This window comes from Dermacentor variabilis, chromosome 2 (genome assembly GCF_050947875.1).
Source record: "Dermacentor variabilis isolate Ectoservices chromosome 2, ASM5094787v1, whole genome shotgun sequence".
In the NCBI taxonomy this organism is placed as follows: domain Eukaryota; kingdom Metazoa; phylum Arthropoda; class Arachnida; order Ixodida; family Ixodidae; genus Dermacentor; species Dermacentor variabilis.
The window spans coordinates 29380981-29407683 of record NC_134569.1 but is presented as its reverse complement, the minus strand read 5'-3'; the positions used below and the strand labels follow the sequence as shown (position 1 = coordinate 29407683).

At 42.2% G+C, this 26703-nt stretch overlaps 1 protein-coding gene across 1 annotated transcript in view; it reads right to left on the bottom strand.

The window, feature by feature from the left end:
• Gcn5 (Gcn5 acetyltransferase) overlaps positions 1-26703 on the bottom strand; it is a 56643-nt gene that overhangs the window by 20339 nt on the left and 9601 nt on the right. Inside the window, exons 8-16 of the mRNA XM_075680056.1 lie at positions 24482-24591; positions 22570-22731; positions 20333-20392; positions 19774-19847; positions 16111-16319; positions 12987-13113; positions 8685-8795; positions 3410-3553; positions 2517-2631 (exon numbers count right to left, since the gene is read on the bottom strand). Coding sequence (XP_075536171.1) covers positions 2517-2631; positions 3410-3553; positions 8685-8795; positions 12987-13113; positions 16111-16319; positions 19774-19847; positions 20333-20392; positions 22570-22731; positions 24482-24591 — 1112 coding nt within the window. The remainder of the gene's footprint in view (positions 1-2516; positions 2632-3409; positions 3554-8684; positions 8796-12986; positions 13114-16110; positions 16320-19773; positions 19848-20332; positions 20393-22569; positions 22732-24481; positions 24592-26703) is intronic.

Below are 26703 nucleotides of genomic sequence, written 5' to 3'. Positions count from 1 at the left end.
ATCCTTGCCTTCCTAGACTACACCTGGGGGGGGTGACAGAAGAGCTAAGGGCCCCGGGTGCCAGACGATCTAGCTACGCCACTGCTCGGCAGTTCTGTGAACTGTGACCGAATCGCTAGCACTTAAAGCATCACAGAGGGTTTGGGACATACGGTCTGATCCAGATCTTTACATATGATCATCAGCAGCAGCATCAGCCTATTTTATGTCCCCTGCAAGACGAAGGCCTCTCCCTGCGATCTCCAATTAATCCCTGTCCTGCACCAACCGATTCCAACTAGCACCCGCAAATTTCCTAATTTCGCCGCACCACCTAGTCTTCTGTCGTCCTCTAGTGCACTTACCTTCTTTTGGTATTCATTCTGTCACCCTGATGGTCCAACAGTTATCTAATCTGCGATTTACATGACCTGCCCAGCGCCATTTCTTTCTCTTAATGTCTATTAGAATATTGTCGATACCCGTTTGCTCTCCGATCCAAACCGCTCTCTTTCTGTCTCATTAAGTTATGCCTAGCATTCTTTGTTCCATCGTCTTTGCACGGTCCTTAACTTGTTCTCAAGCTTCTTTGTCAGTCTCCAAGTCTCTGCCCCATATGTCGGCACCGGTAAAATGCACTGATTATAGACCTTCCTTTTCAATGATAACGGTAAGCTCCCAGTCATGAGCTCACAATGTCTACCGTAAGCGATCCAACCCATTTTTATTCTTCTCTGAATTTCCTTCTCATGGTCAGGGTTCCCTGCGATTAGTTGACCAAGGTAAATGTACTCCTTCACAGACTCTAGAGGCTGACTTGCGATCTTGAACTCTTGTTCCCTCGCCTGGTTATTTATCATTACCTTTGTCTTCTGCATATTAATCTTCAACCCCACTCTTGCACTCTCCCTGTTAAGGACCTCAATCATTTGTTGTAACTCATCCACAGTGTTACTGAATTGAACAATGTCATCGACAAACCGAAGGTTACTTAGGTATTCACCATCGATCCTTACTCATAAACCTTCCCAGTTTAATAGCTTGAATATTTGTTCCAAGCACACATTGGAGAGAGTGTGTCTCCTTGTCTGACCCGTTTCTTTACAGGTATCTTCCTACTTTTCTTGTGTAGAAATAAGGTGGCTGCGGAATCTCTATAGATATTTTCCAAGGCATTTACATAAGCGGTCTGTACTCCTTGATTACGCAGTGGCTCTATGACTGCTGGTATCTCTACTGAATCAAATGCTTTTTCGTAATTTATGAAGGCCATATAGAGAGGCTTATTGTATTCTGCGGATTTCTCGATAACCTGATTAATGACATGCATGTGATCCATTGTAGAGTATCCCTTCCTGAAGCCAGCCTGATTAAAGTCCAGTGTTGGCCTTATTCTAGTGCAGATTATTCTGGTAAATATTTTATATGCAGCAGTACGCAGCGACTCCATCTACTCGTTCACCGTCAAAACGTCCACGGAAGTGCTTTCTCCACAGGAGCGGCTGTACACAATCCTGTTTCGTTCTTTAAAGCGATCCAGTCACCCGTTCGATGCCTGAAAGTCGTCGATGGCCAGACGCAATGCCACAAGGTCCACCTTTTCTTTTAGAATGGCACCGTCAACGTTGATCGCAGAGCTCCATGCTTGATGCAGCCACTTGACGAGAACTTTTTCTAACTTCTCATGCTGTCCTTCTTTTGCCGCTTTCCGCTTGAGCCCGAACTTGTTGGCATTCTGCAATATCACCTTTTTGTTTGCCAGGATCGTCTTAAGCGAAGATTCGGGTGTATTAAGGTCCCGGGCAATGCTGGCTTTCGTGGCTCCATGCCGCTTTTCCGCTTCCTCAATAATATTCAGCTTATCGCCGAGCGACAGAACTGTCCCCTTTCAGGACATTGTGCGTCGCATTGCTCCACACAACTCAAAACCTCTGCTGAATGCTGGTCACTAGGATTACGACGAAGAACACATGCGATAAACCTAGGCCTCTCCGTGCTACCTTGTCGGCGATCTGCCGCTGGGAAACTGGAAGGAGAGAAACGCTTCCCCAACATGATGTGAGGCGACGCCACCGAGGAGAGAGGGAGAAAGTGATTGTGGAGAAGAAAAGGCGCTATTTCAGCACAGCGAGCGTCGCGGTTGGTTGCTGGTGGGGGAGAGAGAAACGAACGATGAGACGAGGCAGGGAAGAAAGCTGCACCGAAGCGAACCGGTCGAGCAGTGTCAAGCGCTCCGCATGCGGAGAGACGGAGCGAGGAAAGAGACCCGCGGCACTTTTCTTTCGTCCGCCGCTGTGTGCTGTACTTCGCGAGGGTTGTCGTATAACGTGGGTCAGGCGTAAAATTGCGTCAGATAACCAGCGTTTTTAATGCATTGCTTCTATGGGGCCTTCGCCGGGACTGCGCTAATCCGTCATAAAACCTGGGTCATCACAAAACCAGGGGACGTATAACCGGGGTTCCACTGTAGCATACAGCTTAAGCTAGAAAAGCATAACTTCAAAACTCAGGAGAAAGTAAATGAACCATATGCTTACGGAGGCCTGGAATGCTCTCAAGAGGGATCTCTCTGACGCCCTCCTTGAAGCAGGGCACACCAGGGTACACTTTCTGCATGTGTTCCTGCTGTTTCTCGATGAACTTCTTCACTATCTACAGCACACAAAAAGAAGGAGACAAATAAAAATGTTGATAAACAAGGGCCACAGGAAAAGCACTAAACCATTCAAGCACAACTTTTATGGCAGAACTTCAGTTACCTTCACTAGTTTTCTAGACTTACACAAAATTTTTTGCAAAAGAAACATAGTGTAGAAACACAAACTGACTTAATACAGCTAATCGCCCACTAAATTATTCACTTACAGCTTTACTGCAAAGGTGGTTACAATATAGTCGTGATTAGATAAGGCTAGTAGTACACTATTTCAATGAAATGAAGCATAGATACATGCCTACCTGCTATGCCTTCACAACAGTGCAGTATTAACATCAGAAATTAGGACAATGTGAGCCACAAAATCATGAGATTATGTTATAGCTCCTATATGTGCCTTTGAAGTTGAGCATGAAACATACCATATGTATTTGTTTACAACTTCCAGACTGCCAATTCGATTCTGGGCAGCACAGAAATGACATGAATAAATTCAACATACTGTTCACTTCTTCTATGTTCTTAATACATCAAAAATTAAATGCACATTAGAAGAAATGATGTCAACTGGTATTTATTCAGCCATGACTTGACATGCAGAATTGGTTAAAATGATGTGACCTTGAGATAGAACATTTTTAACGTATAATGACACGGTTGGCGACAATAAAATCTGGTCAAAATATAATGAAAGTGTAATTAGATATCATTTAAGAGAGGACAGCTGTGCAAGCATTTTAAAGGCAGCAGCAGTTCAGGGAAAACAGTACTTACCTCCTTCTGCTTGCGGATAACGTGGCTGAAGGCTGTGTAGGATATGCGCTCATCCAACTCGCAACCCATAAGAGTGGCCCCCTCATAGTCCTTGATGTACCCCGTGTACACAGATTTGGGCAGCTTGATGTCCTTGGAGAAACCCTGAGGATACAGAGAGCAAGGATACATGCTGATAAATTCCAAACGCTGCCTTCCCACAGTCAGTGTAGTCATGCTACAAAGAACAAATTGCCATCTTGGAATGCTTGGGCATCACATTAACAACCAAGCAGTTGCAACCTTCTGTGGAAGAAAAAAAAAAGAATTGCAGAATAGGGTATTGCATTTTTTCAGCATTATTCTTCTTAAACATTTGGCATACTTTATCTAGTTTCAATCAACTTTTCTTTTTCTCTCTCATATATTATCCTGTTGGTATAAACGTCATCAACTGTGAGTGAAATAGGAAGCCTGAGCCTTATTAAACCAGACATGTTGCAGCATCTTCTTCTTTCCTCTTTGTCATCAGCAAAAATGCATGCAACTGCATCGGTCAACCGTACTAGAAAACAAGCTTACCCCCTACCCCCATCAATTGGTCAAGCATACTAGAAAATATGTTTATCACTCCAAGTGAAACTCGCTCTCCATTCCCCTCCTCCTATTACAGCGTAACCCTTTTGCTACATTTCTCACTGCTACGTTTTCCCAGCAGCTATGTCGCATTTTTTGCAATCCTGACATAAAGCCCATTGAGTCCTACGTATTACATTCAGATTTGATATGTCACCATTCTGTAATGTTCTCTCATCTTAAGTTGCGTTTGAACACAGCAATCACGTAAATTTGGGGGTACTGTGGCAAATTCGCTCCCGTACATTGCTACGAAGATGATAAATGTATACTCAGGATTAAGCCTGTCAATTCTCACCCATGGTCCTGCCCCCAAGTGACGGAAGCACGCGATAATCAGTCCCGATAAGCATGCCTCCACACGATTATGGTTTCTGCCCGTTTCCTAAAGTCAGCTTTGCCGCTATAGTAATTTTATGCGGTGACACATGTTAAGAGTGAAAAGAGGCCGCTGTCACTGAACATTATATGGGTCCCTTAAACTGTACTGGTGGCTGTTCACAGCTACTTGTAACACTGCTATGGTGGTTTGGAGCTTTCCCCACCATTAACATTTTCTCAGCTCTTACATTATTTTTCAACAGTCCCTTGAAGAACGTGTCAATGGGGTTCTACTGTATTAAGAGCTCCTAAAATGCTGCACCATACATTGTTCAATCGAGGAAGGAGCCTAGTTGGTTCCAGCAAATTGGATTTAATAAAAGCCACCTTTCGAGTGGAGACGTTCACTTCTTAATTAGCCCTACCATACAAACAATTCTGTCAAAATGTTTACAAAGCAACTTGTTCTAACTTTTCTGGCAAAAAATTAATATGAATGCTCATGCTCATTTTTCATGCTCGTGTTTATAACACAAGTCTTGTCTAAATGTTGGCTCCAGGACAATGCTTCCCTTGTTTGTCCACAGGTGATTAAATTCTGGGGTTTTACGTGCCGAAACTTGGATCTGATTACAGAGCATGCTGTAGTGGGTGGCTCTGGATTCATTTTGACTGCCTGGGGTTTTTAACAAATCCACGATACACACGAGCGCTTTTGCATTCAGCCCCCATCGGAATGCAACCGTAGTGGCTGGGTGCAAAACGAAAACTCGAGATTCATGGACACTGGGCTACTGAGGAGGGGGGGCACTGTTGATCAATTCAAGTTGCTACCTTCCTGTGACCCATTCATCTTGTTTGGTAATACAGTTAGCTGTCTTTTCAAGCTATACAAAGTTGATGTGCACCTTTGATAATATAAGCAACATTCAGGTGCTTTGTGTACTGCCATTGACAGTTTAATCATAAAATTTTAAGTCTTTTGTTTCATGAAAAAAATGACAAACACATTGAAATGAAGTGCTGCTTCAAGACAAATGTGCACAATGTTCACATTTCAAGGAGAACTTTCTTACACAAGCATAAATTTTATAATAGCAATAATGGAGCAACCTTATTGACAAAAAAAAGAGAGAAAGCCTAGCACTCTGTCAATCAGATGTTGATAGTGTACAAAATATCAGAAATTGGTTCACAATTTACCTTACACATTTACATTTATGATAGGAGGGCACATAGTACTAATTATGCATGGCCTCAAAACAGACAATAATATATTTCACAGGATGTGCATTACAGCCATCTTGTAACTGTAGGTAAACACATGGGTAATAAGCCATTCTACGAATGTGATCTTTCTGTAAACTGCCAAACTCACTATAATCGGAGAGCACAAATTGTAGAAATTTGCCAGAATGAATGCTAGCATGCAATCTATCCTGCGTGATCATGCATAATCTTTATTATACTGCCGAATTTACCTGATTGTAACACGTCCCCAAACCTAACAGGCATCCAAATTTAGGGGGCTTAAATTAAGGAAATAAAAGTGCACCTGAATGTAAAATGCCCAGATTATATTAAGGCAAAAATATAGCATGCCCACCATGGTCGCAATCAGAAAAAACAAGACTCGCAGAATTTACCTCCACAGAACGGAACTATTCTTTTCTTTAAATGAGCTTCCATTATAATAGCAGTGCGTTATCATAGCCATTTGCCCTTAATTCGCCCCAGATACCAAGAACACAGGGGCAGTATTCCTAAAGATACTATTACTTTCAAGAGATTTTAAATGACTGGATCAGAAAAGCTGACATAAGCAGCCGACAGCATTCCTGGCGCTGTGCACAGATAGCAAGCTTGACACGGTGATAGAAACGAGCGGCAGCCTTATATGCGGTCACATCCAGTGCCAAGTCATGAAAATCTCGCAAAAGTGTGAGCACCTCCGAAAGCGATTGACTCAGAATACCATTCCAGATTGTAGTCGAACACAAAATGGAGCCACAGCATGACCCACAGCAACCTTCCCAAAAGCATGCTTCATCACCATTCTGTGGTGGTGAGCACGCCGTGTCAGAGAGCTCCCACAGTAGGCCGTTACCTATGCTGCAAACGCGGTTTTGCTTTTATAATCGTTCGTAACACATAGCCAATTTTCAGACCCATTTTCTCAGTAAATTGTACATGTTATATTTGGGTAAGCACAGTACAGTTAAAGGGCCCCTGAAACGGTTCAGACAAATTTTGTAGATGTGTAGGGTACAGCTTAAGTATAACATTCGCACCACAATTTAAGTGAAGCGTCACGTATTAATGGAGCTACAAGCGATTACAAGTTACGCTCCTCCCTAGCCATGCTTTTCCTCCTCAACTCGTTCGCCTAGCGATCGGGGCTAAGCTCCGCCTTCACTGGTTCTCCGTCATAATACGACGTCACATCATCCACTTCCGGTTGTTTTGGAGCCCGCCCCGCCCACGAGAAACCTCTCCGCTAGCCGCTTGGCCGTCGACCCCAAGCGAGAGCTATCGAAGCAGCGTGCGTTGTGAGCATTCTGTCGTAGCACCGAACGTGTCTGGTATTCCGGTAATCACACACTACCTGAATATTTCGACGGAATGGTGGAGACATAAACTCAAGCTGATGAAGGAACTTTAGCGTAGACGTACGTGAACTGCCTGATCGGTCTCCACGGTCCAGCCACCTGTTGGCGCAGAGCTTAACCAGCCAAAGAAAGAGCTAATATTGCTCTAACCAAGTGTAAAACATTTTAAACATTTACAAAAGCAACGTTAACGATTACACTCCTGCAAAAAATTTATACCAGCAGCAAAGAAGAATACATTTTGTTACTGCTACTGTGTGTGGTTGAGCTCTATGCCACCAGGTGGCTGCACCGTGCAGACCATTCACATTTACGCTTCGGTTCATCCCATGAAACGACATGCAAGGGGACACGGCTAGGCCCTGTCCCCTTGCGCTTGCGTTTACCCTAATACCGGACTCACGAAACGCTATTGCGTTAGTAATCTTCCGGTGTAAAGTGATGGCCGCAATTGCGCAAATCCTGGCGCCGATCAGACAGCGGCAGCCCGATGCGCTGCAGCCAGTCCGCTCGTCTACTGGCTTGCAGAGGGACACGATGTCGCAGCTTGACATATTGCCAGTAGCTACATTTGCAGTCCACAACGCAACAAAGTCGAATCCTAGCGCTCAAGAAAGGACAGACCGACACTGACGGCGAAACTCTCGTCAAAGACGGAGCACGTTGTAACACAAGCAGACGACACTTGCTGTGCCGGAAGTGTTTAAGTGTACTGAAAAATTGTTTTTGTGCATTCTCTTTATGTTACTTTCTTTTTATAAAAACAAATTAACTAACATTCCAACTATTACGAACATCATTTGTTTACCATAAAGTTGGAAAAATTATCGATCATGCACCCTAGTCAGTCAATCGGATAGCTCGCCCCACTGACGTCATATGGGTGATTTCGGTCATATGGGTAGGGGCGGCTTAAAATTCCGCCGAGCAGTGTGCTGCGATCGGCAGCGATGTGCATTTTTAAAACCTTGTAATAAATTACACGCCTTGCGCGGAGCACTTAGATGTGTCAATTAATGATCAGAAGGACCTACTCTAATGACTCAGTACGTTTGTAGAAAATCGTCAAAATCGTTTCAGGGTCCCTTTAAAACTCAATCCAATGAAACCCGTTTTTATGGAGTTCCCAACCTAACGAAGAAATTTTCATTCCCCGGCAAGTACCCACAAAGTTCAATGTTGTCATCAACCCAAATTAACAAAACTAGCTTGCATAAAACCCGATTTAATGAAGCTTTTCCAGAAATAAATGAGTAAGAAAAGCTCTGATTTCCTTCCAATTTTGACGCAGACGTGTTTTTTTTTAGCAAGCACTCTAACGCTATCGCGTTAAAACATGTAGGCACCCTGGTCACGGCCCTGGCTTTATTTTGACGAGGCTGCACACCGCACCCATGCACGAAACAATGGACTCAGCAGTCACTAACGTTCTTACGTACCAGATGGAGCTAGAGGCAGCGGTAGTTGGGCCATCCTCGCGAACTTTTTACACGCGCATGCGTGGATTAGCGGCAAACACAATGCTGCGGTACCTCTTGAATGTGTCACTATATACATGATGATTTTAGATTTCGAATGACCTTTTTGAAAAATCCCTTACTCGATTTTCCGAACTTGCCGATTCAGCAAAATAATTCGAGCTTGGTCATTGCTTCGTTAAACTGAGTTTCAACTCTACTTGCACCTTTGGAGTTTCCTAAACCAATATCCACAATGGCTTGCAAACAAACCTGCTTCTTGAAATAGCCGATGGCAAACTCATCTGCAAACGTCAAGAAGTGGAGGATGTTCTGCTTGACGTGGTAATCCTTGAGGTGGTTCATCAGGTGTGTTCCATAACCCTATACATGAAAGAAAGGGTGACACACAAATGTACAATATCTGCTGTCAAGAAATAGCCAGAAGCGAAGGCCTTATCCACAGCTTCGCATAAAAAGGCAGTGCTACTTCCCAGCAAAACATGCTGAAGTGTCCACATAAGCATACGTCGCACAGCACTTGTAATGTGTCTTTAAGACATGATAAGTTACTGTGGTGCAGCACACCTATAAGAAGAAAAGCTTGAACCTTTTTTTTTCTTTTCTTTTTTGTGATTACTATGGCAGAGGCCCCAAGTATTGTACGTTTAGAATGGCATGAAGCAAATGTAAATGACAGTACAGATCAAGCAGACACAAACACCTCTTCCATTCTGTTCTCTCAATTATGAATGTCGCCTTTCTGCCATTTCAAAATAACATTTCTATCCTTCTAAGCCCTTGGTTATGCTTGCTATATACAAGGTAACGAGGCATTTTCTATACAATGCCCTTCTATACAATGCTCTGCCTGAATGACATCGGCAAATATGACAACAACTTTCCCATATTTGTTAATGACCACTTGACACCACAAAATAAGGCACTCTTTTCCAAAGCACTGGTGCTAAAAAAGCCAACAACTGGAAGCACTTGTGGACAGATAATTGTCAGATTAAGGCTAGAAAGACAAATGAAAGCCGTGTTTGTCGCATTGCTGATGGGTCTGACCTTTCCGTTTTCAACTAAATGCCTGTATTCTGCCTCTTAAATGTCATAACCGTCCACCATGCATTCTTACCTGTCAACATCTGCACTGAATGAATTCATGACGCGCGACTACCATTCAATTATTCACTTCAATGCTAGAAGTCTCCACAAGCATTTTGATGATTTTCACCACCTGTTTTCGACACTTCACACCTTTTCAATAATATGTGTCTCTGAAACCTGGCTTAGTAAGGATGACAAGGACCTGCTCTGCTTCAACTCATACACTTCTGACTATTCTCACAGAGAGGCGAGTAATCATGGCGGTTCAGCTATATTTGTCTAATCTAACATGCTATATAAACGACGGCCAGACTTGGGGTTGAATATTACTGACTGTGGATCTGTGTTTGTTGAATTTGATTCCCTTGTCTTCAGTATAGGCAACAAGAGCTTAGTGTTTGGCGGCATTTATCATTCCCCTTCTTCTTTAGTTACTGACTTCTGTAGTGCACTTGATCAAACCATGGAAAAAATATCATGCGCTAATTGTAAGGCAATAATCATGGACGATATCAACATTAATCTCATAAATACCAATTCATCTAATTCTTGTAGTTATTCAAGCATCTTCCATAGTTTTGGATATGAATGTTTAATTTCTCTCTCTACTCGTCCTAACATTGCTGATGGCACCTTGATTGTTCACGCATTATCGAACTTAACAGATCCACCAGTTGCTGGCATTGTTACCACCAATATTACTGATCACTATACTATCGTTCTAGGCCTGCGCAATCACTCAGCCTTATCTAACACGTCATCTTGCTAGCTTAACTAAGACTGACTGGTTGGAAGTTGTATCATCTAATGAACCTCAAAAAGCTTTTTCGCAGTTTTTAACCACACTTTCATCGCATTTCAACTCCCACTCTCATAAAATAAATGCAGAAAAAGGCATCACTGCCATAAAATTCATGGCTTACAGATAGCCTTCTGAAAGCAATGCGGTCTTGTGAAAATTTGTATAAAGAAACAAAGAAGCCACCTTTCAATACTAAACTACTTGCCCGTTACAAAAAATTTTCCAACTCACTTTCTGCACAGCTGAGAAGTGCGAAGAGAAATTATAACGAACAAAAAATCCTAGAATGTGGTAATAACACTAGGAAAAAGTGGGAAATAGTTCACACCTTTTTAAACCGTAACTCTCAGAACGTCATTTCGAGAATCACTCACAATGAGATGGAATACATTAATCCGCTTGATATTGCACATGCCTTTTGTGATGCTTTCTTCAATAACACTTCTGATTCTGCTTCATGCTGTAACATGTCCTTTAAACGCTTACCTCATTCATCTTTCCTTTTTCCAACATCTGATGAAGTAATTTTAGTAATTAGAACCCTTAAAGCCACTAGTGCTTACCACATTAAAATGATAGTGCAACATATCGCTAATGTCCTCTCAGCTATCATTAACCTGATTTTTAAAACCGGTGTTTTTTCACGTGTACTCAAACACGGACAAATCATTCCCATTTTAAAAAAAGGTGATTGCACGCTTACACAGAATTATAGACCCATTTGCATTCTTCCATGTTTTAATAAAGTTATTGAAAAACTTATTGAAAAGCGTCTTACAAAATATTTAGATAAATTTAGTATTCTTTCCCCTTTTCAGTTTGGCTTTCGTTCTGGCTGTTCAACTAATCTAGCACTTATACCTCTTACTGATTATCTCAAAAAAGCAATTGATGAAGGTAAATTTGCAGCCACGATATTCGTTGACCTATCCAAGGCCTCCGACACAATTAATCACACAATTCTTTGTACTAAACTTGAAGCCATTGAAATAACTGGTCTGCCTCTACTTCTAATTCGCAGTTACTTGCAAGATAGAAAACAAGTCGTTAACATTTCTGGGTACTACTCTAAAGAAGCTACTACTAACATTGGTGTACCACAGGGGTCCAAATTAGGTCCTCTACTTTTCCTAATTTATATTAATGATCTGCCTAGTTGCCTCTCCTCATCGAAGTGTATTCTGTATGCTGATGATACTACTATATTTAGTTCTAACAATTGTATATCAATACTAACATGTGAGCTAAACGAAGATCTCGTGAAAATTTCCACATGGTGTGAACTTAACAAGCTGCAGACTAACCATAATAAGACCAATTTTGTCGTCTTTGCCTCACATAAGCGATCGCCTGAGCTACTTCAGTCTATTTCCATCGACAATCACCTAATCACTGCAGTTGATCATTGCACCTATTTAGGTGTGCAATTTGATCGCCATTCAAATTGCACCTTCACGTAGCTAATGTGAAAAATGAAATGGCATACGGAATACACGTTTTAATCAAAGCATGGCCATATTTCTCATTTTCAACTCTCACATCGCTTTATTATGCTTTTGTTCATTCTCATATTAGCTATAATATTGAATCACGGGGAAAAAACTTATAACATTAACCTAACTGCGTTGCAAATCATTCTGAATCGAGCTATACGACTAATAACATTTTCACCTCGTAGCATTAGCGCAAATCAGCTGTTTCATGCACATAATATTTTGAATGTGACTGACCTTGTTAAATATAACCTGGCCATATTTATTTTCAGGGCATTAAACAATAATATTCCAGTAACCATCATGCCAAAGACATCCTTTACTAATATAAATAATACTAGATTCGCAGGAAATATGAACTTCATTTTACCCTTCATTCATACCAACTATAGGTAAGCAATCATTACACTTTTCAGCTTTATCTCTGTGGAACACATTACTATTCCATTTAAAATTGTTCAAAGCTCACAGATTTCATACAGAACTTAAGCATCTTCTTTTAGCTTCCTCCGACTTTCCCATTTGAGTGTAGTATGAGTTGTATTATTAACTTTCACTTTGTTTCTCTATTTGCCTCCTACATTTTTTTTAACTTGTTTTCTTCTTAAGCTATTTTTGTAGTTTCACCTTTTGCTGACTAATCCGAAGCCCTGTTATTGTTTAATACATTCATCTGCTGCTTTTCTGTTCATATATGCCTTGTCTCCTAAAACCTTTATTATCGTAAATTTTACATGTTGCCATTGTTATTTATATTATTAATTCTAGTCGTCATGCACAGGAGGTCCCATTTGAGTTTCTAATAAGGGGATCTCCTTCTGTATATACTTATGCTGTAATTATCCCCATTTTTGTTATGAATAAAACTGATTCTGATTCTGAATGCTCCTTATTTATTTCTTAAAACGAGAATAATCAGCCCCATATCATTTTCAGGGCCATGTTATATTAATTCAAAACAGAAGTTTCAATGATGCTCTCGGCTTAAGAGAGTTTGACAGTGATAGGCACCTGAATAAACAAAGCAGTGATGAAACACATAAATGCACATCACAGAAATTTGTGCACTACCTGTAAGTGGTCACACATTTCTTAACCAATGGCATATTATGCTGTTCCTGTTCACATGCACCATGCAGTTGCTGTGAGTGAATTCTGAAAGAATACCTTGACTTGTTCATTGGAGGTGACAGCACAGAAGACAATTTCCGTGAAGCCTTGCCCCGGAAACATTCGAAAACAAATGCCTCCAATGACTCGGCCTTCCTTTACCAAAGCAAGCGTGCGATGCTTCCTAGTGAAAAGAGAGATGACCGGTGTTTTGGCAAGCAGCTTTCCAAACTTCATGTTCACGATAACTAATATTCAAAATTCAGTCATTGTACAGATCATATTTTTAGCACCTTTGTTATCAAGCATGGGCGACACCAGAATATGATGTCACCAGAGCGAAACATAATGCTCGCTTTGTGCCACCTGCAGCAGGGAAGAGCGGCGCATTTGGGTTATTGTCCACTATTAACGTGTTCACTGCAACATGGGTCACCAGTGGGTCAAGACAGTTATTCCCACTGTGCATGTGCGAAAAAGTGCACTTATTCCCACTGAGCGGAAAAATTCTTGTCGCTTCTATTCTGGCATGTCATGGTAACATCTCTCTCCCCCTTGAGAAAGATTCAAAGGGGCACAATTCCTGGGTGAATCCCCGGTGGGTCACAACACACTTGAGGAATATGACAAGTAACACACCAGGTGCATTAGCGCAAGCTCTTGGGCCAGTTGGTGCATCATGAACTTGAAAAAAGGGGGTACCAGCGAAACACAAAGGACGCGCACACAAGGAAAAGGTGTTAGACACAGACGGACGCTGGACTTTAATTGAAATTTACATTGCCACACATAACCTCCAACGCATGCGTATCTTCAACTCCTCCCAAAACATGTGCATAGGTAACACCTCGAAGATACATTACCGTGTGAAAACAACCGACGCATGTGCAACTTCTACTCCTCCCAACACCTGTGCACGAATGTCAATTTTTTTATTATCATATTTTACCTACTCGATAGGTAAGCACATTCCCTGTTTGTTAAACATAAAGATGTATCACTGACACAAATTTCTTTCTCTTTTCCAATGTGAAAAGCTTCTTAAGAGTTCACGTTCGTATTGTATTCCTTTCGCGGAAAAGAAAATCGAGTGCGTGCTGGCATTTTCATGGAACGTGGGAGGGCCAGTACTACAGGGAAGCTTCTGCGGCTTGTGCCTACTGCTCTCGATTGCACTTGCCTCACTCCTTTTCTTGTTCACATGGGATCTAGTGGCAGGAAAACGTATGATACGACAGCAGTTTAGCAATGTACTAAACAATGCTGCTGAAAGATCTTGTTTCCAGGAACATATTAAATGGTAAATAAAAAATCGTAACTGTAGTAGATAATTTTTTTTGTTCTTGTGTTCTTGATCACGAATGTTGGCGCTGAACAATTGCATGAATTGCAATCGCATTAACAAGGTTCTACTGATATCCTTCACATGATCATTATTTATGTATGATTATTGTATACAGTCGAACCCGTCTATGACGAACATGTTAGTTCCATAAAAAGTGGACATTATATCAGTAGTTCGTTATATATCGACTCTCCCTTAAAAACACAAAAAAATTTGACGCACTGAAGCTTGCAGTAGCAGTTACAATTTAGGATCACTTTGGTCCTAAAACCAGATTTTCAGTGTCATTTTTGTGGCCGGCGCTTTATCACACCTAACTGCAAACTTCCATTAGAAACGTCCATATAAAGAATGAAATGCGGTGTCATGTAGCTCTTTCAAATTGTAACCCAGTTTCAATCACCTGTGATTTCAAAACTGCAAGTGCAGCCACCATTTTTTATTCAAAAGCTTGTGACATAGTTTACTACCAGGGGGAGAGAGAGAGAGAGAAAACATTTATTCGGACCATCGAGGTGATTGCTCTTGAGGTGGAGTGGGTGGTGTCCTCATTCCAGGACTCCACTGGCCATGGCTGCTCGACGTACTTGCTGGACGAGAGCTTCTTGGCCCGCCAGGGGGACAAATCTACATTCTGTATACAAGAGCAAAACTTTCTAGTTGGCTGAAAGCTTAAACTTCGAAAACTACTGCAGCATGCCGCCATTCTGCGGTTCCAGGCGTCATGGTCGTGACACCACGACTGCGCATCAGTCACACAAGAGCTGTAAAATTACGTATCTATGTCGCTTCAGGAGAACAAAAAATTCGATGTTCAAAAGGTAAAGCGTCACCGAGAACCATCATCAGCAATCGGCAATGCGTAAGTGAAGCGCTGCCGAACTAGTACCTGATAATGGCGTAGTAACCGCTGACCCTTCACAAAATTGCATGGCGGCAGTGCATGGTGCCGCATTCTCACCAACTCGAGTCGCGTCATCAGGAACACTTGAGCAGCCTTTGTTCCCATGGTGGAAAGACAGATGGTCGTTCCAAATCATTGAAATAGGCCTAATGCACATGGTGCCGCATGGACAATTGCGCAGAAATGAAAGCGATGCCGTTGTGTCATCTGATATCGCACTGGGGCACGCCCCACACCTTGCTGTTTATGCGATATGCGGCGCCCCTCCGCCTTGGAGGCATGCCTTGAAGATGTGTGACCACGTGTAACCTTCTTCGTGGCTTCTGAAATCCGCGCGAGGCAGCCGCTTGCTCATCTCGAAGGGAATATTATTGTCGCGGTTGAACTGGAGCAGGGCGTGCGCTGCCATGCACTCGGAGTTTTGGTTGCGCTTCCATGCTTTGGCACTTTGCGTGTGCCCTCTTTTTACCATGACCGGGTTCAAAGCATTTGTTGTAGCAGTACATCAATTTAGAAAATGTTCGCTATATCTGGAAGCAGTTTCCACAGGGAAGGCCAGAAAATTGTAAATGCACTGAAACGTGGTTGTTATAATTTACAGATCTTTACACGTGGGATTGTCATAAGTGGGTTCAACTGTATATTTTATTATGAGTGGTTGACTTAAAATTAGTGAACACAAACGGAACATAATACCTCATAAAAACTGGTACCACACTTTTGCAGTGGAGGTGCTAATCATTCTACACTTCCCCCCATACTATAAATTACAAAAGCTGCGTTCGCAGTAAAAGTGATATTACAGAAAACTTGTACATAACATTCGTATAACACTTTAGCTTGCCTTAGTATTCTTCTTTTATGGTTGGCTAAACAACACTAGACTGTGTGAGTCTCAATAAGACAACTGCAGTGTTAGAAGGCTTTCTCACGGGTCGAAGACGAGCCTGGTGATGTACTCCTTGGGCATCCTTGGCAGCTGGTGAGAGAAGACATTCTGCAGCCCCACCAGCCATACCAGGGACTGCTGATCCACCCGCCGGCTCAGTGAATTGGCCACCAAGTGGAACTCAATTACCCCACGCCGCTCTTCAGCCCGCGCTGCTTCGTCTCGTGCTGCCAGCTCTGAGAATGCATTGTTCTGCACATAACACATTCACAAAGGTAAGGCTTCATACTACAGAGCAACATGAAGGGGAGTTCAAACTTGGTGCACTCCTGTTGCACCACCTCAGGTGCCAACGGACGACCAAGGAAATGTGATGGTTCAGAACTAGGACATTGGGGGCACAGCTGAGGGGCAGTACGGAATGGGCAAAATTGACAACGGTATGACTTATGCAGAGCTTAGAGGCTTTTTGTTTTCTTTTGCTGCATTCTCACTAAGCTGAGCCACGGCACGGTGTATTTCCTTCCTTGACTTTGCTGGGTAATTCCAAACAAGGAGGAGGGTGCCGATCAGAAGAAATGCTGGAATTATCCAATCATGTCAAGTACCCATCTAGGCCAACTTTCTGAATTAAGTTCCCTTCCTTTTTTTCTGGATGTTGTGTCATGGCTGCACTGAGTTATATGGTCTTTGCTTTCCAATTGGCTCAGTGAAGCTTATTTGGATGACACTAAAAGCTATGCAAGTCATGTATGCTGACTCCGAGTGTGCCTCTTATGAGCACAAGCCTAGCTTAAGTTAGCTTGTGAACTCTATGTCAGTCCAAGCTAAAAAGCTAGAGCAGAAGGAAGCTCAGGGTGCTTGAAGATGAGGCACACAAGTGAAAGTGCTTGTGTTGTATGCATGTTCTGCTCATGCCTGCTACAGTTAAACTTCCATATAACGAAGTCAGTAATAATTGGCAATTTGGTTAGCTATATTAAGATTTCTTTATATTGAAATTCGACTTCTTATGCCACAACGACAGACACTAATGGAGTTTTCTACATAAAAGGGGCCACAAAATTTTTTGAATTATCAGGCAATCAGAAAAAATTTCATTTTGTTGAATGTGATAACCAGCGACGAAAGCCACAGTTTCATGCCATGTTGACGATATCTTCACATCGGCGGAACGAATCGAAGCCAGCCCCGCTTTCACATACACTCCACTCTTGCGGCTAAGTGTCATCCACACTGAACAACACTATCATGAAAAGCATCGACAGCAGGGAACGAATGCTTTGTCGCTCTTGCGTCAACGTGTCCCCGAAACTCGAAGATTACACAACCTCTAGTACTAATCGTGCGGAAAGACAACGCATATGATGGCACGTCCACTCTTTGCGCATGCCACAAATTACCTCTAAAACAGGGCAATGAGCTGCATATGCTCTCAGCCGCGCTGACAGCCATGCGCAGCCATGGCCACACCAGAAAAGGAGATGCATGCCAACTTGCCTCCCACTCTTGCCCTTCCTCCTTTTCAGACACTTCATCATGTTATCACCAGATCACTATGCTCCCCCTCCCTTTCCCTTTGCTCGCAAGGGAAAACGGCACTCGTCGAGCCACTGTCCTTCTTGGCTCACACTCGCACACTTTCACTCACACCCAAAGCATACAGCGTGCAGGGTGCAATAAGATGTTATCGCACTTGGGCTTTATACGGAACATGACGCTGCTCCACAGCTCTGCTCTGGCAGTCCCTCTTTGTCATGCGGCACATCATTTGAGAGATGTGTTCACAAGCAGTCACTTGTAATTCAACGTACGCAACTATTCGACCATCTGCGTCCACTGAAGTTTCCATTTATTGTCTCAGTATTTCTTTGCTGCGGCAGCGAAATTTCGCTATATTGAAATCATGTATAAACACACTTCATTATATTAAGGTTCAACATACATGGTGTTCTATGGATAAGAAGTTGTAAAATGCTGAATACATCGTTGTATAGAGACTTTCATTATATTCAAGTTATGTAGAGGTTTAACTGCATGCGTGAGGCAGGACTGGACACATGCCTTTAATAGGGCTGCTGTGTCATTTGGATGTACAGCCTTTGTCAAAAATACTCAGGCTGAGGCGCCCATACCTGGAGCGAGCATAGGGCCACTCTAGCGCACTCAAATCGCTGACATGCGCTTAGGCTGAAATTACTGAGATTGAGGAGGTAGCCACTCATGCCACTATGAGCCTGCAGGTGAGGGAGTCGCACTGCCTGCTGAGTAGTAAGTGTGCCATTCGCTTTATTATTTTCTCTTACATTTCTCAGCTCTCCAACGCCACTTGTCTCAGCACCTGGTCAAAAGACTGTCGATGTGCTGGCGCTGCCACATGAGCTCGACAAGCGTCCTACTGCTTGCACTTTGAGCAGAGAAGCCACAGAGCATTCTCTTTTTAAATCGATAGCTGGCCCGATGAAAACGAAGGCAGTGATGACCAAGAATGCCAACGAGGAGCACACAAAGACAACACTGGTGACGGTGCAATGGGCAAAATTTCAGATCATCAGAAAAATCAGAGGTGGAAGCACCCATAACAGCTACTGCTGTAAATAAGGTAAGCTTTGTGGCTTCACAGCTTCAGGTGTAATCAGCGGAACATTTGTAGCGATCGTGTGGCAGTGCAACAGCCTTTCAACAAGGTGCTGTGACAAACAACATCCGACAGCCGAGATGCGTAAGAGATATAAAGCATATGATGCAGTGGCTGCCTCTTCACCCTCAGTAATCTAAGCCTAAACGTGCACCAGCGATTGTAGTGCCCCGGCATGGCACGGGAACACCAGTCTGCCTATATTTGAACAAAGGGTGTACATACACATCTCTTTCTCTGCTCCTCACTCTTTATCACTGCTAAAGTTTCTCTTTCACTCTCCCCCACTGCATAGCAGCAGGCTATTGCACACCAGTTCAGATGGCCATTCCCCTCTTCCCTATGAATCAAGTCTCTCTTTCTAGAGACAGTGAGCTCGGACAGGTGGAATGCTTGACAAGCTAATGTTGCCTCTTGCGAATTACAGTGCAAAGAGCTCCAGATAGTACTGGTGAGAAAGGACAACATAAGCCTTTATGTTTGTGGTTCCTTGAGCTCACAGCAGGTGGAACATTCCTTAGCTGTTATTTATTCCAATGGAATCTTCCCAAGACAAATGAAGAGCGAGTAGTAATGTAAGTATTGTTTTATAATTGGGTTTGCCTTAGCATGTGAAAGTGAGCAACTGTTTCAAACATAACATCCAAAGCTTTTGGGTTAGTCTGAGATCTATCATGGACACTAAATTTTAATCAAAGCCTCATATTATCTTTTCAATTCACTCAATCTTTTCTCGATATTAAATTAATAACAAAAACGACATACTGCCTGTGAAACATTGCATCAATCTGATAATTCAGATGACGAATTCAATGTCTTTCATTGAAGTTGCAAACTAGTACAAGCAGTGTAACTCCATGGTGACAGGGAAAAGCCTACGTCAGCTTTTAAATATGAGAGGCACAGAAAACACAAACATACATGTGAAGTATACAAGTTAAAAGCTTTAACACAAATGTATCCTACTTATGGTAGTGTTCGCCCATTAAAATGTATACAGTCAATAAGAAACAGTGTGGGATATGCTAAAAATGCTTATGAAAACCAGGTACAAACTGTGAGGCTTACCTCCGGGCCGACCATTTCTTTTGGATCAGTTATAGTGGCAATCAACTGGGTGAGCACCTCCTCTGGAATGTCCCCTACAAAAAATGAAAAGCAGAAAAAGCATGTTCACAAAAACAGGGCATGACTCAAGAGTGTGTTTGAATGTTTACATTCACAGATCTTTACAACGTGGAAGCTTGTAGCATGAAATTGGAATTACCGATTATTGCCATTTGTTTGCCATTAGCATGAAACAATAATGGGCAGAAAGAACACAGGGTGTTCATACAGATTAGAATAAATATTGCGCTCCGAGCAAAATAATGAGAGACACATAGGATTTATGTCACACTATGCAATGTGCAGATGCTAACAAAAAGAACCTATGCTTATTATAGAGGAAAACTGATCAATAGTAACTTTTTAAAGAAACAATACACTATTAACATGAAAACTTCTTGTAAATGAAGGTAAGGTTGGTAGGACAGGGGATGAGGAACGCTATCAAATCACTTTTCAGCAATATAATCATAGACATATGTAAAGTCTTCACAACAATATAGTGTAACAGTATGCTTACCTTCAATCTTGCGTCGCTTGGGCTCTGGTATGCGGTTGTCTTCACCCAGTCGTTTTTCGCCTACATGTAAAAAAAAGTTGGCTCAACGCAAAGCATACAATAAATGCTGTCTAAACTGTTTAATGATTCTTGTCCTTCTGCCCATCTTACTGCCCTATTTCTGACACATTTCTGCAACTTGCTGGTTTTGCACTGCCAATCTACAGTAGAATGTTGTTAAACAGAACCTCAAGCAACCATATGCTGTGATAAACAGCAGTTCCGCTTACCAAGAAAGATGTGCAGGGGTGCAGCACAATATGTCATACACCATCTTAATACTGTTGTTAGATATATTTAGTACAGTTTAACCTCGATATAAGGAAGTTAGAGAAATTGGCAATTTGCTTTGTTATATTGAAATTCCGTTCTATTGAAATTTGAACTCTGCGCGGGGCGCGATAGTGTCTTATTGCACTTGGTCTTTATACGAAACATTGCGCGGCTCCACTTCGGCGGTCACTCTTGTTGCATGGCGCGCGATTTGAGAGGTGTGTTTGCAAACAGCCACTTGTAATTTAATCAGTTGACCATCTCTGTCCACAGATTTCTTGTCTTGGCATTCCTTTGTGGTGGCAGTGAAATTTCATTATATTGAAATGGCATACAAACGCACTTCGTAATATTGAGGTTCTAAATGCATGGTGTTCTATGGACAAAAGGTTATGAACAGTTATATACTTTGTTATATAGAGAATTTCATTATATTGAAGATCATTATATCGGTGTTTAACTGCATTATGAACTGAATTTACCAGCTAGTTTAAAAAAAATAGCAGAAAACAACAACACGCTTGACACTTAAAGCTTTATCATGCAACCAGTACAGTTGCCAACTGATGATTCGGACTCGGCAGAGGCTGCCTACAAGTGCAAATAAACAGAAGTTCAAAATAACGAATTCAACAGAAATTAAATGACAATCATTCCCCAAGTGGCAATGAACTGAAAACAAGAAGAAGGGAAAGGCTGCCAAATGCGCAGCTGTACGCAAATATGCTTGCATGCGACCTGGTCAGTCTGTACTTCAACCGCCATGGTGCTGCCATTACAGATAGACGAAAGTATGGTTAATGCATGCACCAAATCTGCATCCTCTGTCAACTTAAACAGAGGTTGGCCGCACTCCAATAGCTGTATATTACCGAAGTTTCTTTGTGACAGTGTGTTTCCCACACTTCCCTTGCTTCATCACCACCTTCGTTGGCACAGTTTAAAGCTGCTTGATTCTGATCAACAAAAATTCCTAACAGCAGCCAAAGAAGTCGCCCGCGACTGCGTCGCTTGCTGGACTTTTGTGCGCATTCCACATGTCCAGCAAGAATGACTTTTTTTCACAGAAAACAATTGTTGCTACAAAAAAAAAAGAAATAATAATAATAAAATTCTGGTTCTCTTAAAAAAATCCTTCAGAAGTTGATTCTGTAGTTCCACTTACAGGGAGTTGGGAGCACTTTAGGTTCCAATTAGCTGACGTTTTCTCACACTGTTCAATTACAAAATCAATCAATTGAGAGCATGTTGTTTAATTTAACTGGTAATTCTGTTTAAGCAATTTCCATTCATTGGAATTCTACTATATTAACACCTTTCCTCCCATTGCTGCTCACTTTCACCAACTCACTGTAGCCATCGAAATTTCTTAGTTTCTCCGTAACTTGGCTTCAGCCACACTACATTGATGCCTGCATTATAAAATCTTGATTTTAGTTGTTTATAACAGTGCCTGCTTTTATAGTAGATGTCAGCTTCCAGTAATGCCCTAAAGTCCAACGCTCTGGCTCCAATGGATGTCTCATCTAATGCAGCTGCGCATCATGCCAAGGTACAACTTTATTGCTTTCAACCTTCAAGTTGTGCGCTGCAACGCAATGGCTGAAGAGAATAAAACTGCACCTCAACATTGTGCAGAAGTATACAGACTGGTAAAGCCACAAAACAGCGCCCCCCCACCGCCCCATAAGCCATACCATTCTCTACATTACCCTGCCCAATGAGGAACACAATCCAACTGCTGCCATGTGGCAATGCTCAAACTCAAATAACTTCAGCACCAACTTTTAAAAAATACCTGGAATATTAAAGCAGTGTTAATGACTGGAGTTCAGACGAAGAAAGGCACAATATAGCTAAACAATATTTGTGTCCTTTCATGGCAGTAACGAGTGTAATGAAAATAAAATGTATAGATGTCTCACCTTGAGCCTCCGCAGTGCTGATGGACTTTGACGAGCGACTGGTCACGTGCGCACCGGGACTCATGCTGGCAGTGGTACCATTTTCATTAACCGAGCTGGGCGAACTTGCAACTGACAGCTTCTCAACAGCTCTGGCAAGGGTGGTTCCATTGCTTGTTATAGCTGCAGATATTTAGTAGTACCACACTAAAGAAATCATGCACATGACAGCCAAGTTCGTGGTTGAGGTCACAGGATCACAGTGCCAGCATCACAGTTCAGCATCACTTAGCTTCCATTAATTCCACCATAATGGAATATGCAGCGTTAGTTTGAATTAACAAAAGGGAAATCAAACGAGCCTATAAAATTCACATCAACTAAAAAGTGATCTAACACCAATGGTGCTCAGACCTTGGAAAAGTGTGCTGCACAACTGATATTGCAAGAATGGAACCTTGCTCTTGATCATTCCCGGCATTCTTGTAATAACTAATCACATCCGACACTAGGCAATGCCCCAATGGCAAATATTTGACTGAGATCAGTCTAGCTGCAAAACTCTCGAATTTAGGTCAACTATACGCGCACATCAAGAAACTAGGATATTAACGGAACCCATTTCGTACTCATTCCGGCTTTTCAGTGGGGGTGACCTCAAGAAGCTGCAGCAGCATGTTATGGATTCAAGGTTGCCTTCCACCAAAATCACTGCCAGGGTGGCTCGTCTTATCTAGAAAAAGCAGCTGCAGCTCAGTGAAGTCACCCCTTGTGAAGGAGTCTGAACAACTGCAAAAGATTGAATTAATAAGCCTAGCTGCTTGGTGTTTATGCAATTTGTCTCGCAGAGACATTTCTGCTCCATTTCTAGCCATAAACGTGAAAGGCAAGACAGATGCCAAAGAGAAACACCATAAACGTGCAGTAAGCCTACCACATATCATTAGTGTAACATTGGTTTGTAGACTTTACCAATGTGGTTTACCATCCCAAAGCAAGACCAACCTATGAAACATGCAATAGTGAAGAGCTCCAGACTGACCTTTATGACCTGGTGTTCTTAATAGACCCCTAACTCATGAGTCTGTCTGTACATGAAACTGTTGGTCAGTCTGCTTGCAATGGCCAAATTACATGCACGAACTAATGTGAATTCTCTTGCCTGAATTAAATCACACTTGACCTTTCAAGGTTCAAATAAGAAACTCTCTCCCCATTAATATGCATTAGTGCCCACTGGGACAATGAAACACACCTGCAAAGAATGAGGGGTCAAAATAAGCTATCACAGATAAATGAAGATCAGTGACAGTTGTTTCGTGGCAACATTCCAGTGTTACATGTATGAAAACAACCCTCAATCTGCCAGATCTTTCATTACGCCGCAAATGTGCTCGCCTTTGCCTATTTCACAAGGTTTATCACTCAAACCAGGTGCTCAAGAATCAACTTATCACCCCACCTTCCTACACTTCATCCCATTCTGACCACAGATATAAAGTTGCCGTCCCATCCTCCTGAACGAACAAGTATCATGATTCTTTTTTACCCCGCACAAGTGTCGACTGGAACCACCTTCCTGCTTCCATCATTCAGATCACAGACGTAACTTCATTCAAAACAGCAGTCTACCACGCTATCGCTTAACGTTGCCTGCAAAACATTGTCTGCATATTACATTGCTTGTTATGTACCACTCCTTTCTGTAGTAACTTAGGGCCTTGAAAGCATGTATAATAAATAAATAAATAAATAAATAAATAAATAAATAAATAAATATTAACGATATGTTTATTGTGCACATATGCATTCTCCGCATAACAGTTAGAATGAACTTTTCTCAGCTCTTTAGAAAAGGTTTACTCAAGTGCATTTCTTAATTTCACTCATACAAGTGGGCTCATGCTTATGAGAATATGGAAATAAAACTCACCTCTGTCAACAGATGTGTTAGTGGAAGAGTTCAGAGGGGTTTGCTTGAAGTCAGGGTCCCATATGGGCGAATTGTTTCCATAAACTTCTTCCTCAAGCACCGACAGAAACCTGTGTGTAGCAGAAACAAAGGAAATCTCAATTTTATGAAAGGTGTATCCAATTATACACAGTACTCCGCTTGAAGAATTAATATGTGGGTGTGCACAGACATCTAAGACATTCTGGTATCAACAAAACTGCACATACACAAGACATTTGGTTGTGCATTTCTTTCATAAAACAGCATAGAAAAATAATAAAAAAAAGATATCCATGGACCTTAGGGATTCACCGAAGTAGTATGTTCACTTTTAGTTCATAGTGACGAGACTCTCAGAATGATGAAGAGAAAAAAAAACAAAGAGAGCGTCTTGTAGGGGTCACACTACAGGCCCATTATATTTCGTTCTACAGTAGAACCTTGTTGATAAGATCCCATTTCGTAAGATTTCATGGCATCAACGTTCACAATGTAGAAAACAACAAGAAAATGACACAATACAGTTATGCTTCTTTTTCACTGGCTGATATGCTCCCGGAAAACACCATCTTTCGACACAAACATTCAGTGCATCGCCAAACTGCGATTGTATAGGTTTTCCGTCCACTATATCCCATTTCAACAATCAAAGCCATGAGGTATGCACGATCAAGAGCAGTAGCCAACCACTGCGGCAACTTCCTCATAGTACTCACCCACTTATGTTACATGAAATGGTTGATTTGCACTCAGTTTCCTCTTTCAGTACCAGCAAATGTCCTTGTCGCTCATCCCACATCGCATTCACAACTATCACCACCAACCCTACTGCAATAAGCAGCTTCACCTAACTGTTTCACCAGGCACGTGGCATAGTGCCATCAGAAGCGTACTGCAAGCTTTTAATGGGCGATAACCGAAACGCACTTCCATTTCCTGCTACAGGCAGCACGACGTGAGTGTCATGTTTCCCTCCGGTGGCATCGTATTTTGGTGTCGCCCAGCAGCTTAATTTCGTTATGGTTTCCCAGTGCCTCTTAAAACACTGCACCATAGAAAAACAACAAAATGCATCTTAGGCTGCTGGGGCCCCACCCCCTCAATAAGCGTCAGCATGTCGAGCCGCCACAATTCTCATCGTGAGGACACATTAAAACTTCCCACCAAAATGCCCCACTCTAAGAAGCTGCTGACCCAGGCCGAATTCAAGGAGCATGAACATAAGCTTGCCACAGCCGCAAAAATGACAATGCACGTCTCTGGCCGCTCGGTGCCCCACCAGCTTGACATACATCAGAGTTTCGTGCCGAAGCAATTTTATCAACGCTTCACATTACATAGTCGTCGACTACAGCTGAGTCTGCCCAATTTTTTAGTGATTTTGGAGAGCCCATTCTCCCATTTGACATGTTGTTTGGGGGGGGGGGGGGGGGGGGGGGGGGCATTTTCTTTCAAAATGGATGAACGAGATTCTACTTCACATGGTTGCGTCCTATATTCAACTCAGGAAATAAGCTTTAAGAACCCCTGCTGAATTTGCTGTATACCCAGGATCACATGCTTGGTTGATCATCTTCAGGAGTGCTTTTATTTTTGCGTGACATCATGCTCAGCATAATGCCCAATCGGAGAGATGGGCATCACTGGCTTAAACATTCAATGTACAATGAAAGTGATGTTCCCAAAACTGATCAACTGCGAATGCAGTCCTTGTGTAAGGTATGAGTAATGACTGCTTGTCCATCTAGCATCCCAATCTTAGAAGCAAGTTGACTGAAATCTGTGGTATTAACACACCTAGAGGTAAATGAGGATATAGTTATCCTGTCTGAGGCCTTTGCTTTAAGTATAGCAGGAGATGGGTACATGAAAGTGCAGAAAAAGCTAGTGAAAGATGTCTGAAGAAAACAAGTAACAGTGCTGAGAAATGGGACATGACGGAGACAGGCGAAGCACTGACTGTCAACCAACATTTTATAGTGCACATAGCAATATATATACAGGCTTGAATAGGCAGGAGGCAGAGGAGAACATATCGTAATAAGAGTACATTGTCAGGAAGATAGCAAGGATGAATAATCTGAAAAACAGCACAACTAAATAGTCACCATCATCCACGTGCAAGATACGCGAGCTCCTTCACGAGGAGCAATACCGAAGGCACACTCACGCACATATTTCCTTTCTTGTCAATGCAAAAG